The 16,783-nt window shown below is 44.0% G+C and overlaps 1 protein-coding gene across 4 annotated transcripts in view; it reads right to left on the bottom strand.

Annotated features, from left to right (window-relative positions):
* Positions 1 to 16,783, bottom strand: part of LOC144491617 (RAF proto-oncogene serine/threonine-protein kinase-like) — a 118,247-nt gene that overhangs the window by 37,685 nt on the left and 63,779 nt on the right. For all 4 annotated transcript variants that reach the window (XM_078209701.1, XM_078209699.1, XM_078209700.1 and 1 more), the window contains 7 exons: positions 15,253 to 15,355; positions 15,025 to 15,173; positions 12,412 to 12,537; positions 12,149 to 12,302; positions 5,469 to 5,496; positions 3,563 to 3,690; positions 993 to 1,110 (listed from right to left, as the gene is read on the bottom strand). In XM_078209701.1, coding sequence (XP_078065827.1) covers positions 993 to 1,110; positions 3,563 to 3,690; positions 5,469 to 5,496; positions 12,149 to 12,302; positions 12,412 to 12,537; positions 15,025 to 15,173; positions 15,253 to 15,355 — 806 coding nt within the window. The remainder of the gene's footprint in view (positions 1 to 992; positions 1,111 to 3,562; positions 3,691 to 5,468; positions 5,497 to 12,148; positions 12,303 to 12,411; positions 12,538 to 15,024; positions 15,174 to 15,252; positions 15,356 to 16,783) is intronic.

Raw genomic sequence — 16,783 nt, 5'->3', positions numbered from 1 at the left:
CGATGGAGAGTCCCTTTTCAATTCCAAATTTTAGCAGCTGAATTTAAATTCCACTAGCCACCATGGTGGGACTTGAACCCCTGTCCCCAGAACATTCGCCTTGGCCTTTGGATTACTAGTCCAATGGCTTTACCATCATATCACCAAATCCCTCATCTCCCTTTCCACTTTTGGATGAAAGAATGAAGATGGAGGAGATGGCAGCCTAACATAACCAGAGTTAGCACCCTGAGCAACCAGGGTTGAGTGATAAATACCTGCCTCACCAGCAATACCTGCTTGCTGAGAATGGGTCTAAAATATAAAATTGGCAATCTTACTCAGAGAGGCCACAGGTAGGTTAATGGACAAAAATGTGGTTAAAGGTCCCACTGCTTCAATAGTGTGCTTTACGAGGCTGGGGTTGAGGCTCCTGGTTGGGTGAAAGTAGAGGGAGCTTTGCATGTGACTATGCTCCAGTTGACCCTAGGGACTGCATGATACAGACAATGCTAGTTTAGTTATCAGTGTAACAAGTAGGCTTACATTAACTCTGCAGTGAAGTTACTCTGAAAATCCCCGAGTCGCCACATTCCAGTGCCTGTTCGGGTACACTGAGAATTTAGCATGGCCAATGCACCTAACCAGCACATCTTTCAGACTGTGGGAGGAAACCAGAGCACCCGGAGAAAACCCACGCAGACACGGGGAGAATGTGCAGACTCCACACAGACAGTGACCCAAGTTGGGAATCGAACCCGGGTCCTTCGCGCTGTGAGACAGCAGTGCTAACCACTGTGCCACCGTGTCACCAATGGATGGTTGAGGTGGGGACAGTTTCACTCCCCAATATGAACATCCTTCATAGAATCATAGAATCCCGACAGTGCAGAAAGAGGCCATTCGGCCCATTGAGTCTGCACTGACCACAATCCAAACAGACATTTTCAAGAAAAAAAGGACTCATTTAGATGATGGCTGGATAGATATAGAAAAATCAATCAGCTTCTTACCGTGCCACTTTCCTTTAAACACAGTTCCGAAGGATCCAGAGCCTATTCGCTTCAATAATACTACTTCCTCCCCTTTTATTTCCCAATAGTAACTGGAATCTCTTTGGACACGTGGACGCTGTAACAGAGAGTAGTGTTCAAACCTCAGACAATATCAACCTCATTTTCAAAATATTAGGGGATCTCATTGAAACTTATACAATTCTAACAGGGTTAGACAGGGTAGATTCAAAATGAATGTTCCGGATGGTGGGGGAGTCCAAAACTAAGGGTCATTGTTTGAGGATAAGGGATAAACCTTTTAGAACTGAGGTAAGGAGAAATTTCTTAACCCAGAGTGTGGTGATTGTGTGGAATTCACTACCACAGAATGTAGTTGAGGCCAAAACATTGTCTGATTTCAAGAAGGAATTAGATATAGCTCTTGGGGCTAAAGGGATATGGGAGGAAGGGGGATCAGGATATTGAATTCGATGATCAACCATGATCAAGATGAATGGCGGAGCAGGTTTGAAGGGCCGAATGACCTACTCCAGCTTCTAGTTTCTCTGTTCAAAGCATTCAAGTCTCTACAATCTTCCTGACTGAAATCACTAATTTATCAAAAATGTTACTTCACGAACTCTATCGAATGCATTTAGGGCTTAATTCTTCTCAAGCTGTTCAGACGCTAATCTGAAAGCAAAATGATGGGCAACAGGTTTGTCAAGGTCCAGTCTGCTGAGTTAGTGACCTCGGCTGGTGCAACCAAGTTGAGCACAAGTGGCCTCAGCATTCCTGGGTTAAGGAAAGGAAAGCCTGCTAGGATTCTCACTTCAGGTTAGTACCCAAAGCTTACTGCGGGCAGAGTTTGAACATGAGTGCGTGAGTTAGGGCTGGGCAGAACTGCAATCTCCATCATGATAAGACCACCTGGCTACTCTCCCTGATAAAGCTTGCTCATGTGTAACAGCCACGTTACTCAGAGGGGAGGACTGTGGAACCATACCCTAAGAAGAGCTCGCACCTTCAGCAGAAGTAGTGGGTGAAAAGTAAAATTCAACAGGAAAAAGGCGAAAAGAAATCAAGTTTATTACTTCAAATCATCGATGGTCTTTCAAAAAAGCTTTTATTGGTAGAATTTTATGGCCCCTCCTATTGGCAGGATCGAATGACTGCCCCCATTTTTTTGGCACCACCTCCACCATGACAGGGCTATAAAATTCTGCCCCATCTCTCATCTCCTTGAAGCTCCTTTTGCCCCGTTCACCCCAGTTCCTGCTCACCGGTTGTGATAACAAATAGAAAATGTCCTCCCAAGCTTTTGCATATGACACTTTGAGGCTGCTGAATGATTAAGTGTGCAAAGGTCCTCTAATTTTTTTTTTCCTGTGCCCCCTTGAGTGAATGTATCTAACATCCATCTCCCAGGGTATTAAAACAAATTTCCAATCAGGTGAGGTAGGTTTGCCTTGACTTTCAGTTCCCTTCTTCTTTCCACAGGAGGTAAGGAGGACATGTCACAATACATTCCAATTCCATTTTGTTAAATTAATGCCCACTGTTTTTAAATCAGATGGGAAGCAATTTCTTGTCCAATAGTGTCAGTAATATAATTTAAAATAAAAATTCTAAATTTTCTTCCTCCCAGACTGGTCATTAAAGACAAATAAGACATGATTAAAGAAATATTATCCATATAATTGACTTTTTATCCATTATGAATGCAATAAAAAGATCTGTCTGCAGCACGTTCATCTCCTCACCTATCAGCTTGAATCTAGGTTGTAATACAAATTGGGAAAGGATATAAAGTTGGAATTGTATAAAACACTGGTGAAGCCACAGCTGGAATATTGTGTGTAATTCTGGTCACCACATTACAGGAAGGACGTAATTGCTCTGGAGAGAGTGCAGAGGAGGTTTACAAGAATGGTCGGGGCTTGAAAAGTGTAGCTACGAGGAGACATTGGATAAATTTTGGTTATTTTCCTTGGAACAAAGAAGGCTGAGCGGTGACTTGACAGAGGTGTACAAAATTATGAGGGGAAGAGATAGAGTGAACAGGATAAAACTGTTTCCCTTGGTGGAGAATTCTAGAACCAGGGGACAGAGATTCAAGATAAGTAGCAATAGGTGTGCAGGGGACATGAGGAAGAACCTTTTTTACGCAAAGGGTGGCGGGCATCTGGAATTCACTGTCTGAGCTGGTGGTGGAGGCATAGACCCTAAATTCTTTTAAAACGTACCTGGATCTGCAACCTAAGTGCTGTAAACTACAGGGCTATGAGCCGGGTGCAAGAAGGTGGGATTAGAAAGGGAACCTGGGTGTCCTTGGGTTGGCATGGACAAGATGGGCCAAATCTGTAACTTTTCTTGGGTTCTATGGTTGTTTACAGGAAAACGGTCTTTTAACATATTAACATTTTAAAGATCATAGCTTATTGATACGTCTATTCCTGTGAATAGTCACTCATTGAAATATTTTCAGCTATGTATATATAACATGCTACACTGTGAAAACATTCCAAATACAGAGTCTTAAGTAGAATGGTTCTGAATACATTTGTAATTAGTTTACTTCAACTTACAATCTTCTTTATTCCTTCTGATGTTGCCGATGGTCTCCTATCTTTGTGAGCTTGAACCGGAGACTTTTGCTTAGATTCACGCGTTGGACTTAAACTGGGTGGGCTATTCGACAGTGCTGATGCAGGAACTGAAGAAAAGCACATGGCCACACTTTACTGTTAATGCTGGGATTCGATTTTAAAAAAACAATTTCAACCGACCCAAAATTTGATGGGCCCAATGGCCTCCTTCTGCGCTGCAGGATTCTATGAAAATGCCTTATGAGGATAGGCTGAGGGAGCTCGGTCTTTTCTCCTTGGAGAGACGTAGGATGAGAGGAGACCTAATAGAGGTATATAAGATGTTGAGAGGCATAGATCGGGTGGACTCTCAGAGACTTTTTCCCAGGGTGGAAATGGCTGCTACGAGAGGACACAGGTTTAAGGTGCTGGGGGGGTAGGTACAGGGAAAATGTTAGGGGGAAGTTTTTCACACAGAGGGTGGTGGGTGAGTGGAATCGGCTGCCGTCAGTGGTGGTGGTGGCAAGCACAATAGGGTCTTTTAAGAGACTCCTGGATGAGTACATGGGACTTAATAGAATGGAGGGTTATAGGTAGGCCTAAAAGGTAGGGATATGTTCGGCACAACTTGTGGGGCCGAAGGGCCTGTTTTGTGCTGTAGTTTTTCTATGTTTCTATGTTTCTAAAATTTCTTTTGAATCGGTCTTCCCGAAAGTTTGAAATACGGTAAAATCTGGTGTAATTATCACAACTAAAACTTATATGCCAGGTGTCAGTGTGCGCACAGTCAGCACTCAAACCCACACTTGTCAGTTGTCCAATAACCAAATACTGCCTACACTCTTGGGAAGCGAGTGCCTGGTAAGGTCTCATTGGGGTCCAGTTGACTCCAAGTTGGCAATCGAAAATTGGAACAAAGGCATCTGTGGCAAACTTCGCAACCCGATACCCAAATCAGGAATGTCCACAGTAGTCCAGGGCACTGATGATGTTCAACTAGATTTTCGGGCCCCCAAATGAAATCTCAAAAGGCCTTTAGATGGGCACTGAGCTGCACCTAATTTGTACTGTATTTTAATACTATAGGGCAGCACGAACTGTTTAAGTTTATTTATTAGTGTCACAAGTAGGCTTACATTAACACTGAAATGAAGGTACTGTGAAAATCCCCTAATCACCACATTCCGGCACCTGTTTGGGTACACTGAGGGAGAATTTAGCATGGCCAATGCACCTAACCAACATGCCTTTCAGACCATGGGAGGAAACCAGAGCACCCGGAGGAAACCCACACAAACAAACGCAGACTCCACACAGACAGTGACCCAAGCTGGGAATCGAACCTGGGTCTCTGGCACTGTGAGGCAGCAGTGCTAACCACTGTGCCATGCGAGCAGGCTGTCTGGAATTGATTCAGCTAAAGTAGGGAGTACCCCTGTGCAAACCTGAGGATCCTTAAGCTTTGGTCACTCCACCCTGCATCCAAATGCTCTGGACTTAATTAAAACACTACAGGGAAATGGTGTGTACTTAATAACAGGAAACCGGACACTTTACCTAAATAAGTTTCACAGCAGCTTGGTTTGGAGACTCAAGCACAGAGATGGGTGTGCATGCATGTCAGACACTCAGCTCACCAAAATGTAAAAAAGTTACAACTAATAAAATCTGAGTTAAGGTAAAATGTGCTGAACAAATAAAAGGGAATGATCCATCCATTAACACATCAGTAAGCACCATAATTGTACAGCAACCGGTATACTACATGGTGCATCATCACAGGAAGAGCATGGGGAGAAGTAAAAGCTGTATCATTGCTTCATATTGGCACAAAATAACTTGCTCCCCCATCTTGCTGAAACCCAGGCCGGATGTTGACAGGAGGAATATAAAATCATCAACTTACCTCTTTGAGTGTGACTTCTTATTACATCCTGTAAAAGTAAATACATGTTTTATTTCTGACTGTCATCACCACAAATACATAGTGAATTAAAGAAACGTGATATATTTAGTTCATGGGGATGGGTGAGGTGCCAATAGCTATCATCATTCAAATGAAGAGACATTAGACATTATTATTTCAAGCCTTCGTGAATAAAATCGGAAGGATGAAGCAACATAATAAGCTAAATTGGTAAATCTACATTTTAACTTAAAATGGGGAAACTCAAAAAAGAAGCAGCAGCAAAGATTCGAAACAAGGCCAGTCAAACCAAATCTCCTCCATGTCAAACAGTGACTTAACTGTTATGGTCACTCAGCTGCCAATCAAGCATTTAACAAGGCAGATTGGGGAGTATTCCACCACATGCCTGACTTGTGCCTTTTAGGTGTTGGATAGGCTTTGGGGAGTCAGGAGGTGAACTACTCACTGCAGAGTTCCAAGCCTCAAAACTGCTCTTGTAGCCATAGTATTCATGTGATTGGTCCCATTAAGTTTCCAGTCAATGGTGTATCTCCAGTTGTTGATGGTAGGGATTCAGCCACGGTAACATCATTGAATGTCAACAGTAGGCAATCAGACTCTTTCTTATTGAAGATAGTAATTGCCTTACGCTGTGTGTGCATAGGAACATAATAGCAAGAGTGATCCATTTGGCCTATCAAGCCTGCTCTGCCATTCAAACAGGTCATGGCTCATCATCTCCTCTACACAATTTTCCCCATATCCCTTGATATCATTACTATTCAGAAATCTATCGATTTCTTTTTGAATATGTTCAATGATTAAGCTTCCACAGCCCTCTGGAGTAGAGAATTCCAAACATTCACCATCCTCTGAGTGAAGAAATTTCTCCTCATCTCTGTCTTAAATGAACTGTCCTTTAATCTGAGACTGTAACCCCTGGTTCAAGACTCACCAGCGAGAGGAAACATCCTATCTATATCTACCAGTAAGAATTTGGTCATTTCCAATGAGATCACCTCTTACTGCTCAGAACTCTAGAGAATATAGGCCCAGTTTCCTAAATCACTCCTCAGAAGACAATCCTGCCAGCCCAGGGATTAGTCTGTTGCACCCTCTCTATAGCAAGTACATCCTTTTTCAGATGAGGAGACCATAACTGTACATAATACCCAAGGTGCGGTCTCACCAAGGCAGTAGACAATTGTAGCAGGACATCTTTGCTCCTGTAAAGCCAACATACCATTTGTCTTCCTAATTGCTTGCTGCATCTGCATGATAGCTTTTAGTGACTCATGAACAAGGACACCCAGATTCCTTTGGATACTTGCATTTCCCAACCTCTCACCATTTAGGAAATAATCTTGCCTTGCTGTTTTTTCTACCAAAATGGATAACTTCACACTTATTCACATTTTGTGCAGTATGAATGGTACTTGCCAATTTTCAGCTCAATCGCAAAAATTATGAATGGAACTGAACACTGTGCAATTACCAGTAAACATGCCCACTTCGAACCATGTGGGCAGAATCTTCTGCTCTCATTGTTGGCAAGCAGGAAAAGGCATGTGAATAGGCGGGTTGATGGCATACCAAAACCCCATCGCCTTCCTGCCTCAGCCAGTATTACATCCTGGGTGAGAAGGCCCATAGTCAACCTTCCCGCCCTGGCCAATTAATAACACTAACAGCCTCATCCTCATCCTAGCTGCAGGGGGGCCGGTCATCACCTCCGGGACAGAGTCTCTCAATTAAAGGCACTCAGTGTCCAATCAAAGGATTCGACATCAGGAAGGGATGCCAGCCCCCTGCCCTTGCTGCTGACACCCCCTACATCCCTCAGCCCTCAACCCATTCACCAACGTTACTTACCTGTGGCCTAGCTCACTCTGTGATCCTTGGGCTCCAGTAGGTGGTTGTCCTGCAGCAGCCACTGCCTCCCATTGGCACTGCTGAGCATCAGAGCTGCTGTCCTCCGATTGACTGGAAACTCTAGGTAGGCAAGAGTGCCGCCCCTGGGCCTTGATATCAGAGGAAGGTCACCAGTGGCCTTGCTACTGCTTGATAGGCTTGGGGTTCGGTGGGTCTTCCCAAAAAGAGGCAGCATGAGTCTCTCGACAGCTCTCTAGCCAACAAGTGAGTCCCCGACATCACTACAATATTTCACCCCATGATAGAGGGCATGCCTTTTTAAAAGCAACTGAAACAGCTTGGGCGTAGGACACTACCCAGATGAATTTCTACAGTAACATCCTGGGACTATGATCAACTGGGCTTTAATAACCACAACAATCTCCATTTGTACTAGGTTTTCCACTGATCCCCATTGACATCAATTTTACAAGGATTCCTTGGTGCCACACTTACTCTGATGCTGCCTTGATGTCAAGAGAAATCATTCTCACCTCATCTCTGAAATTCAGCTCTTTTGTACATGTTTGAACCAAGCCTGTAACAATGTCTGGAACCAAATGATTCTGGCAGAACCAAAACTGGGTAGTGAGCATGTCATTGGAAAGTAAATACTGCTTGATAGCATTTGCAACTACACCTTCCGACCCTTCACTGATGATTAAGAGTGGACTGATGGAGTGGTAATTGGCTGGATTGGATTTATTCTGCTTTGTATGGAGAGGAAGTTCCTTGGAATTTTTGCCAGTGTTGGAGCTGCACTGGAATAGCTTGGCTAGAGGTGCAGCTAGTTCTGGAACACAAGTCTTTAGCAATATAGTCAAGATGTTATCAGGACTCAAAACCATTGCTGCATGGCATACCATCAGTCGTTGCTTGATAGTATGTGAAGTAAATCAAATTGCCTGAATGTAGATCTGATGGTGGCTAGCTGGGGAGGGGACCCAAATGAATCACCCACTTGACACTTCTGGCTGAAGATGTTCGTCAATGCTTCAGCCTTGTATCTTGCTTTCCCAATCTGGACTCCACCATCATTCATGGTGGGGATTTTCACTGAACCTCCTATTCCCATTCATAGAATCCCTACAGTGCAGAAGGAGGCCATTCGGCCCATTGAGTCTGCACCGACCACTATCCCACCCAGGCCCTATTCCCATTAGTTGCTTAATTGTCCAACATCAGTTATGACTGGATCCTGCAAGACTTCAGAGCTTTGGTTATATCCACTGGTTCAGAAACATTTGACTTTGATAATCGCATACTGCTTATGCTGTTGAGAATGTGTTGTAGCTTCACCAGGTTGGCAGCTTATTTTTAGGTACACCTGGTCTGTTTCCCAGATGCTCCTCTATTCTCTTCATTGAACCAGAATTGATCCCCGGATTGATGGTTATGTTAGAGTGAGGAATATGCCGGACCATGAGGTTACAGGTTGTAGTGGAATAAAATTCCCCTGTTGTCGATAAGCCACAGTATTTCTTGAATGTCTAGTTTGGGGCTGGTAGATTGATTCTAGCCCTATCCCATTTACACAATGGTAGTGCCACACAACAGAATGGAGGATTGCCTCAATGTGTGAGGGGGACGGCCGCAATGCGAGAGGGAACTTTGTCTTTGCAATGAATGTGTGGTGTTCATTCTGACAACCAATGTTGTCAAGCGCAGATTTTTTTTTACAGATGCACCAGAGAAAGCATCCCTCCTTTCTGGTTATATCTCAGCTTGGTATGGCTCCTGCTCTGTCCAAAACCACAAAGATCTACAAACGGTTGTGAACAAAGTCCAGTCCATCACGCACACCAGCCTCCCATAGATTGATTCTGTTTACACTTCCCGCTATCTCGGAAAGGCAGCCAGCATAATCAAGCACCCACCGCACCCCGGACATTCTCTCTTCCACCTTCCTCCATTGGGAAAAAGATATAAAAGTCTGAGGTCACGTACCAACCGACTCAAAAACAGCTTCTACCCTGCTGCCATCAGACTTTTGAATGGACCTACCTTGCATTGAGTTGGTCTTTCTCTACACCCTAGCTATGACTGTAACACTACATTCTGCAGTCTCTCGTTTCCTTCTCTATGAATGGTATGCTCTGTCTGTATAGTGTTCAAGAAACAACACTTTTCACTGTATACTAATATTTGTGACAATAATAAATCAAATCAAATGCATCTGTGACAGGTAGACAGGCAAGGACGAGATCAATTATGTTTTTCACTTAAGCTGGTCGTCTCACCATCTGCCACAAGCTCAAGTTAGTTGATCGATCATTCAGGACTCAGCCAACTTAGTCGTCAGGGGTAATACCGAGCCACGCTTGTTGATGGAAACTGAAGTCCCAATCCACAGTACATTCCTTGCTTCCCTCAATGCTTTTGCTGTATGAGCCTGACTTTCGGAACAGGTATCATTTCATGAGTTCCTTGACAAGTATAGCAATATGGTTGCACTATTAACATGTTTGCGTGGTTTGAGGTTAAGACTCAGAATTAATTAACCATCTTCGCTGAAAACGGGATCTGTGACGACTCCACAAGTGACAAATCTAAACACTGTGCCAGATCAGCGATAATCTGTCTGCTTCAGCTTCTGTCATTTTGAAAGCACATCCTGTCTTGTTAGCAGTCTGTAACAAATTTCCTGGACTAACTTGCAAGTTCAGAGAAGGTTCTGAGGAGTATCAACCAGCCTTGAAACAATCTAATTTTAAACTCTTCCGCTGGAATCACAAACCTTGAAAAGTGAACATTATCTTTTCTTGTCAAAATTTCACCTTTTAAATTTTCCACAGAACGTTAGCTCCCAGGATTTGCAGCACTATCACAGGACGCCAATTGTGGTGTTACATTATTTTATTCTACAGCAAAATTGCAGACAAGTAAATGTAAATAAAAAGGAACCAGTGGCTGGTGAAATTGAAGGAAGTGGCAGGCACACATATGCATCAAACATGACCGTCATAAAGTTGCCAAATTATTAGTTACAGAAATGGCCAAAACATTCAAAGGACGTTCACCCAATGTTCAAAACTACTTTAACTCAAAGTCATCAACGAACTAAACAATCCATGAGAATACCAAGGGGGATGTCATCATTTTGATGGTAAAAAAAAATTAATTCTCTATAATCCACCTACATCCCAGAACATCCTCTTCACAAACAAGATTTAAATGGAGATTTATTACTTCTGTTCATCAAGGAAACCCTACATGTGGCCTCAATATGCTCTTAACTTTACCACAAAGCAAACTGATACAATCTGCAGGACTTTCTCTTTTTATTTTAAAAGGAATAGTTTGGTGATTGTGATGAAGGAAACGTGATAGTCTTTGTCCAAGGAATGGAGGATCTGCAACAACTGGCAACATGCCAAGAAGAAACACTGGCAAAAAAACCAATCTAAAATAAATTTTGTATCAAAGTCATTTTGTGCTACTGCAATGTTGTCGTGCTGCACAAGGGGCTGAAAGCATCTCCCTGATTAGGGTCACAAAACAGTGGAACGTATACATGGATGAGAATGTTTTGTGTAAATACTGATTGAGGTGGGGTGTGTGGGGGGAGGTGGGGGGGGGGTTGTTTTGGCAAAAGGATTAAATCCTGTAACAAATGCTTGAGCTAATAAGAAGTATCGGTTTGGAAGTCCAGACTTATCACACAATTTTCAGGCTAACGGATGATCATTTTGACTTCAGTGCACCTGCAGACGTTAACCAGAAACTGGCAGGTTTAGCATTCAAGTGCTGTTGAGGTGTAATTTTCATGGAGCTACATACATCAGTCCTTCCGCACCCATTTCCAATGAAGGCGTGAGTTGGAGCATTTTGCAGAATGGCTCAGGGACCGAGGGAGGTTATCCATGGCGGAACTGGAGGTCCTTGTGGAGGAGGAAAACTGTCCTCTAGTCCTGTACCTGCCGGGGATGGGGAAATCCTATAGAGGACTCCAACATCCTTCTGCTCCTTCCTGTTGTAGCAGCTGGCACTGGTCTGTGTCACCTCATGTCCTCCTCCCATTCCTCATCCAGTCCAAGAGGGATTCCCCAGCAAGATGTCCATGGGGAAGCATTCCCTTTATCCTGGTCATCCTTATAAGCTGTCCAGCAAGATGAAGCAGCACAGTTCTTAGTCTGTTTCATTGGAATCCGTGGAGAATTTTTGGAATAGATGAACTCTAGACAAAGTGTCGCAGAAAGTCCTGCAATGTGTTTTAGATGAGCCCTTCACAATCCCAGTAAAAATGATCACGAATTGCTACGTATCTTCATAGATACAGCTTTACGATTTGCATCAATGTCTGGGGGAGGTGGATAAGTGTGAGTGATTGGGGGTGGTCAATTCTGTAGTTACCCAGGAGTTAGACCAGGATTTTTCGGTCTAACATTTCCTCGGTAACTATCCAGGTAAATAAGTCAGAATTGTCCCAAGTCTCCGACTCTAACTCAGAACCGGAGACATTCATGGAGGGTCCCAAGGAGCAGGGAAATTGCCAGTCAGAACTTCAGGGTAATTCCCACTGAGCTCAGCGTGTCGGGACATCTGCATGGTCCAGGCGTACATCTTGGGCCTTACATCTGGTCTCTGCCGATCCGGAGACCAGTAGGTATTTATTTAGAATGGCAAATGAAAATTAAATCTAGCAGCCAAAAGGAAAAAGCAGTCAGCAAAGATCCACATGTTCTAAGCAGCTGCATGTTCTTAGACACATGCGAGTTCAGGGGATTCTGTCAAAGTGCTTGGAGACAAGCGTCAGTTTCTTTTACCTCTATAATGCTGTTATCAATCGGCATGGTGGTGCTGGACATGTGAACATTGGGAGTGGATGAAGACCTTTGCCGTTGGCAGAGTTGACCTTCTGTGGATGAGAATGGCATTGGGCCGTTGAAGGCATGGGAGCTGGAGTGCCTGTACTGCAAGCTGGAAACAGGGGGAAAAGGAAAAGCACAAGCTGAGAACAGTCCAAGAAGCAGACAACAAGCTGTGACGGAACTTCTTCTTTGAAACTGGCTTAACGCTTCCAACTTACCTCTCAGGAAGTCGAGAAAAAGACTCGCGGACTCGGCGTGTAGTCATTTGTGTAATGGATGGCACTACCCCATCACTGTTAGACGCGGAGAAAAGTCTGGAGTATGCCGTGGCTGCTTGATAAGCTCTGACGGAAGGTAAAAACGAAATGAGCTCACAAGAATTGCTTAAAATGTCTTAATCTATTTACCACAATCAATAAAGGGAATATCCTCAAACACGGGATAAATTATAAAATTATCACATACTTGTGGGAAATGCATTACTTCAAATCAAAGGAGAGAAGACAGCTTAAAATAAAGTTATGGCATGAAGCTTTAAGGAACCAATGCAGTTGTTGTCAGGCCTTTTATCTGGAATGCGAGCTTGTATACACTGAGAGCAAAGGGTTTAAATAATGCTCACGATATGAAGTGTCACCTCTTGCTCTCCTACAAATAAAAGAGTCCATTGGTAAACCGCAGGAGGATTGGGAAGGGGACACAAAAGTGTCAATTAAAGACTAGTGTCGACGGACTATGGATGAGATTTGCTAGATCTTTCCACCAGTGGGACCTACTGGTCCTGTTTAATTATAGACTGGGCTTTACAGGATGCCTCGAGCTAAAAGGTTAGGGGAGCCTGCCCATATTCCTGACAGCTACCCTGCAGCAATTTAACACCAAGAACAGTGTTACTTCCGTCCCTTTCCTGAGAGGAAGTCCCATTTTATAGAGAGCTACCGGCCACTCAGGTGACGGGCAACTGTGTCGTCCTAGCAGCACCAGCCAGGAGCAGTGGGCACTGCTGGGACTACAGGCAGTCCCATCATGTTGAGGAGCCCAAGTAAGCCTGGGGTCAGGGGTCTTGGCACGAGATGGTGGGGGCCAGGTTCAAGAGGCCGGGGGGAGGGTTAAAGAGGCAATGACTTTGGTGGTGGGGGAGGGGGAGGGGAGCTTAGGGAGCTGAAAAAGGAGGTCCTTACTGTCTTGTCTGACACCAGCCTGCACAGGTAAAGCTTTCGATCCCACTCCCACCTCCCATGGGTAAAATAAATACTGGTGGTGGCAGGATGATGATGTTCTTGAAGGACTACAATTGCCCCAAGGGAGGTTGAGCCACCCACTGCCCCACTACCCCCTTTTAAAATATCAGACAGGTCAGAGGTGAGCAGATAGGCAACAGCAAGGTCACCCATTGGAACTTATGTGTCCCTGCTGTCAAACCTGCTGACAGGGGTGCCTAAACTTCAGCTGAATCTATCGATGTGTCAAGGATTCTGTTATTTCCATGGAAAACAGTTGAAAATGCTCCAGATTTTCCGTACATTTCTACCTTGGTTAAACACAAGTGGCGGCAGGGTGGCACAGTGGTTACCACTGCTGCCTCACAGCACCACAGACCAGGGTTCAATTTCCGGCTTGGGTCACTGTCTGTGTGAGTTTGCACGTTCTCACCCTGTCTGCGTGGGTTTCCTCCGGGTGCTCCGGTTTCCTCCCACAGGCCAAAAGACATGCTGGTTAGGTGCATTGGCCATGCTAAATTCTCCCTCAGTGTGTCCGAACAGGCGCCGGAACGTGGCGACTAGGTGATTTTCACAGTAACTTCATTACAGTGTAAGCCTAGTTGTGACACCAACAGATAAACTTAAACACAATAAACAGTCTGGCACTCAATCATACAAGGATTCCAGGAGGATCTTGAATCACCCCTGTATCACAGACAAAAAAAAACAAATGGACAATGAAACAGGGCAGCCAGCAGGCCGACCAATGGGGGTTCCCAAGGGTGAATGTGGACCTTTCTCAATATTTTATGGGCAGCACGGTAGCACAGTGGTTAGCACTGCTGCTTCACAGCTCCAGGGACCTGGGTTCGATTCCCGGCTTGGGTCACTGTCTGTGTGGAGTTTTCACATTCTCCTCGTGTCTGCGTGGGTTTCCTCCGGGTGCTCCGGTTTCCTCCCACAGTCCAAAGATGTGCGGGTTAGGTTGATTGGCCATGCTAAAATTGCCCCTTAGTGTCCTGGGATGCGTAGATTAGAAGGATTAGCGGGTAAAATATGTAGGGATATGGGGGTAGGGCCTGGGTGGGATTGTGGTCGGTGCAGACTCGATGGGCCGAATGGCCTCTTTCTGTACTGTAGGGTTTCTATGATTTCTATGATTTAGGAGAGCTGTAAAGCAGGGGGTCTAAGCTATTATCTTTATGAGCTGAATAGATACATACCATGGAACCTCGGTGATAAGGGACATATAGAAAGTTCAAATTCATGTTCCCATCATCCTGCACCACCATATGGCCTGATTTATCTAGTGTTAAAAAGCAATGCTTCACAAACTTTCAGACTCAAAGTAACATTCAAAGCCAGAACTCAGATTCCAAGATCTTAGAGTGGGGATTCAATGCCTTCCTACTGAATCAGCAGGTTGTACAAACAGCCAATCGTTTTGGTGACAGTTGCTAACCTCAGAATCAATACCCACAGCTATTGCCAACCCTGATGAACTTGTGCACATAGTATCAACTATCAATGCATACAGGTGTAGGTAATATTTCGACAATAACCCGTTTTCACTCGAGAGGCTCAATCTGAGGAGCCGATTAAACATCTTACAAAAGTTCTCGCAAGTACCTAACATTATTCCAGTCGATACACATGGTCGGGACTTTGGTGCTACAGTGCTCATGGAACTTGTAGCCGCAGGTCTGACACCGGAAGCCATTCAGAAGAAACTTCTGACAGATATCACAGAACGCCAATTTCAAAAAGGTTTTGCGGACCTTTGAACGAGAGAACATGAGAATGGTTTAAAATGGTGAAGAGGTGCAAACTGAACCAAACACAAGCTGAAGTACTTACAAAATTGTGAGTAGTTAGAGGGAGGTGGTCTAGGACGTCAACCACCAGCTCTTCGCCAATCAACGAGGTAGCATCAGTGGTCCAATCTATACGGTACTTGGGGCTGTAGACGGAGCAGGGGATATTAACATAAGTGTTCTTTTTTTAAATAGTAAAACTCTCCCTTTCCAAGATATTTTTCTTCCCTATCCAGTAGCAGAGTGAGCACCTGAATAATTAATTTACTTCTAAACTTTCAATATTGTCACTTGGAAACCAGCTACAAGGAGCTATGTAGATGATTCTCCCTCTTGCATTTAACTCTGCTGGGAAATGCTTGGCATTTATAAGTCAGGGAGCATCAAAAATGCAAACCATTCCAAAGGTGCTGTGCATTAATGTCCCAACTTATTACATCACCACATACAATATTTTAAAAAAACTACTGAAGAAATGATATTATGGATAGGGATGTGGAAGACCTAAATCCATCAATGTGTCAAGAATTCAGTCATTGCAATTTCCATGGTAAAGGGGTGGAAATGTTCCAGGTTTTCCATACATTTCTATGCTTGGTTGAACGTAATAAACAGTCTGCACTCATGTCTTACAGGGGTCCCGAATCACCCCTGTATCACAGACAAAAAAAACACAAGTGGACTATAAAACAGGGCAGCAGGAGGCCGACCAACAAGGGTTCCCCAGGGTGAGTGTGGACCGTCCTCAATATTTCAGGAGAATTTTAAAGCAGGGGGTGTAAGCTATCACCTTTGTGAGCTCTGTAGATAAATACCATGGAATCTCGGTGAGGGGTGGACATGGAAAGTTTGAATCACTGTTCCCATCATCTTGCATAACTTTCCAGCCTGATTCATCTATCAATGAGGCAGTAGTGTCAAAAGCAACACTTCTCAAACTTTCAGGCTCACAAATTTGAATCAGAAAAACCACCGAACAAGAAATAAATATCAGCACCAATATGTTTCAGAGCTAGCATTGTCAGGATTTGGAGGGTGCATGCGGCCTTTCTGTAAGGTACAAAATAGACATCCAGGACATTAATCTCTGCTAACTTTGGAGAAAAATAAATCATTACGCATATCTCCAGAAAGTAAGTTACCAGTTAGTGGTCAATAAACTTGCAAGTACTGCTCATTATCGCAGGTTTCTTGATTATTGAATCACAAAACTGGTGGTGCAATTCTGGTTTTGTAAATCAATATTTTAATTATATATTAATTTATAGCACACATTTCCAACATGCTTCTTGCTTACAGTCAGATTTCCTTCATCTGACTGGCTCATTCACAATTTCTTTAAAGTTTAAAATGTATTTATTAGTGCCACAAGTAGGCTTACATTAACACTGCAATGAAATGACAGTGAAAAATCCCCTAGTCGCCACACAGCGCCTGTTCAGGTACACTGAGGGAGAATTTAGCACAGCCAATGCACCGAACCAGCACGTCTTTTGGACTGTAGGAGGAAACTGGAGCACCCGGAGGAAACCCACGCAGACACGGGGAGAACGTGCAGACTCCACACTGACAGA

Source organism: Mustelus asterias, chromosome 3 (genome assembly GCF_964213995.1).
Source record: "Mustelus asterias chromosome 3, sMusAst1.hap1.1, whole genome shotgun sequence".
NCBI classification, from domain to species: Eukaryota; Metazoa; Chordata; class Chondrichthyes; order Carcharhiniformes; family Triakidae; genus Mustelus; species Mustelus asterias.
The sequence above is the reverse complement of the archived record's forward strand: the minus strand, read 5'-3'. Positions and strand labels throughout refer to the sequence as shown.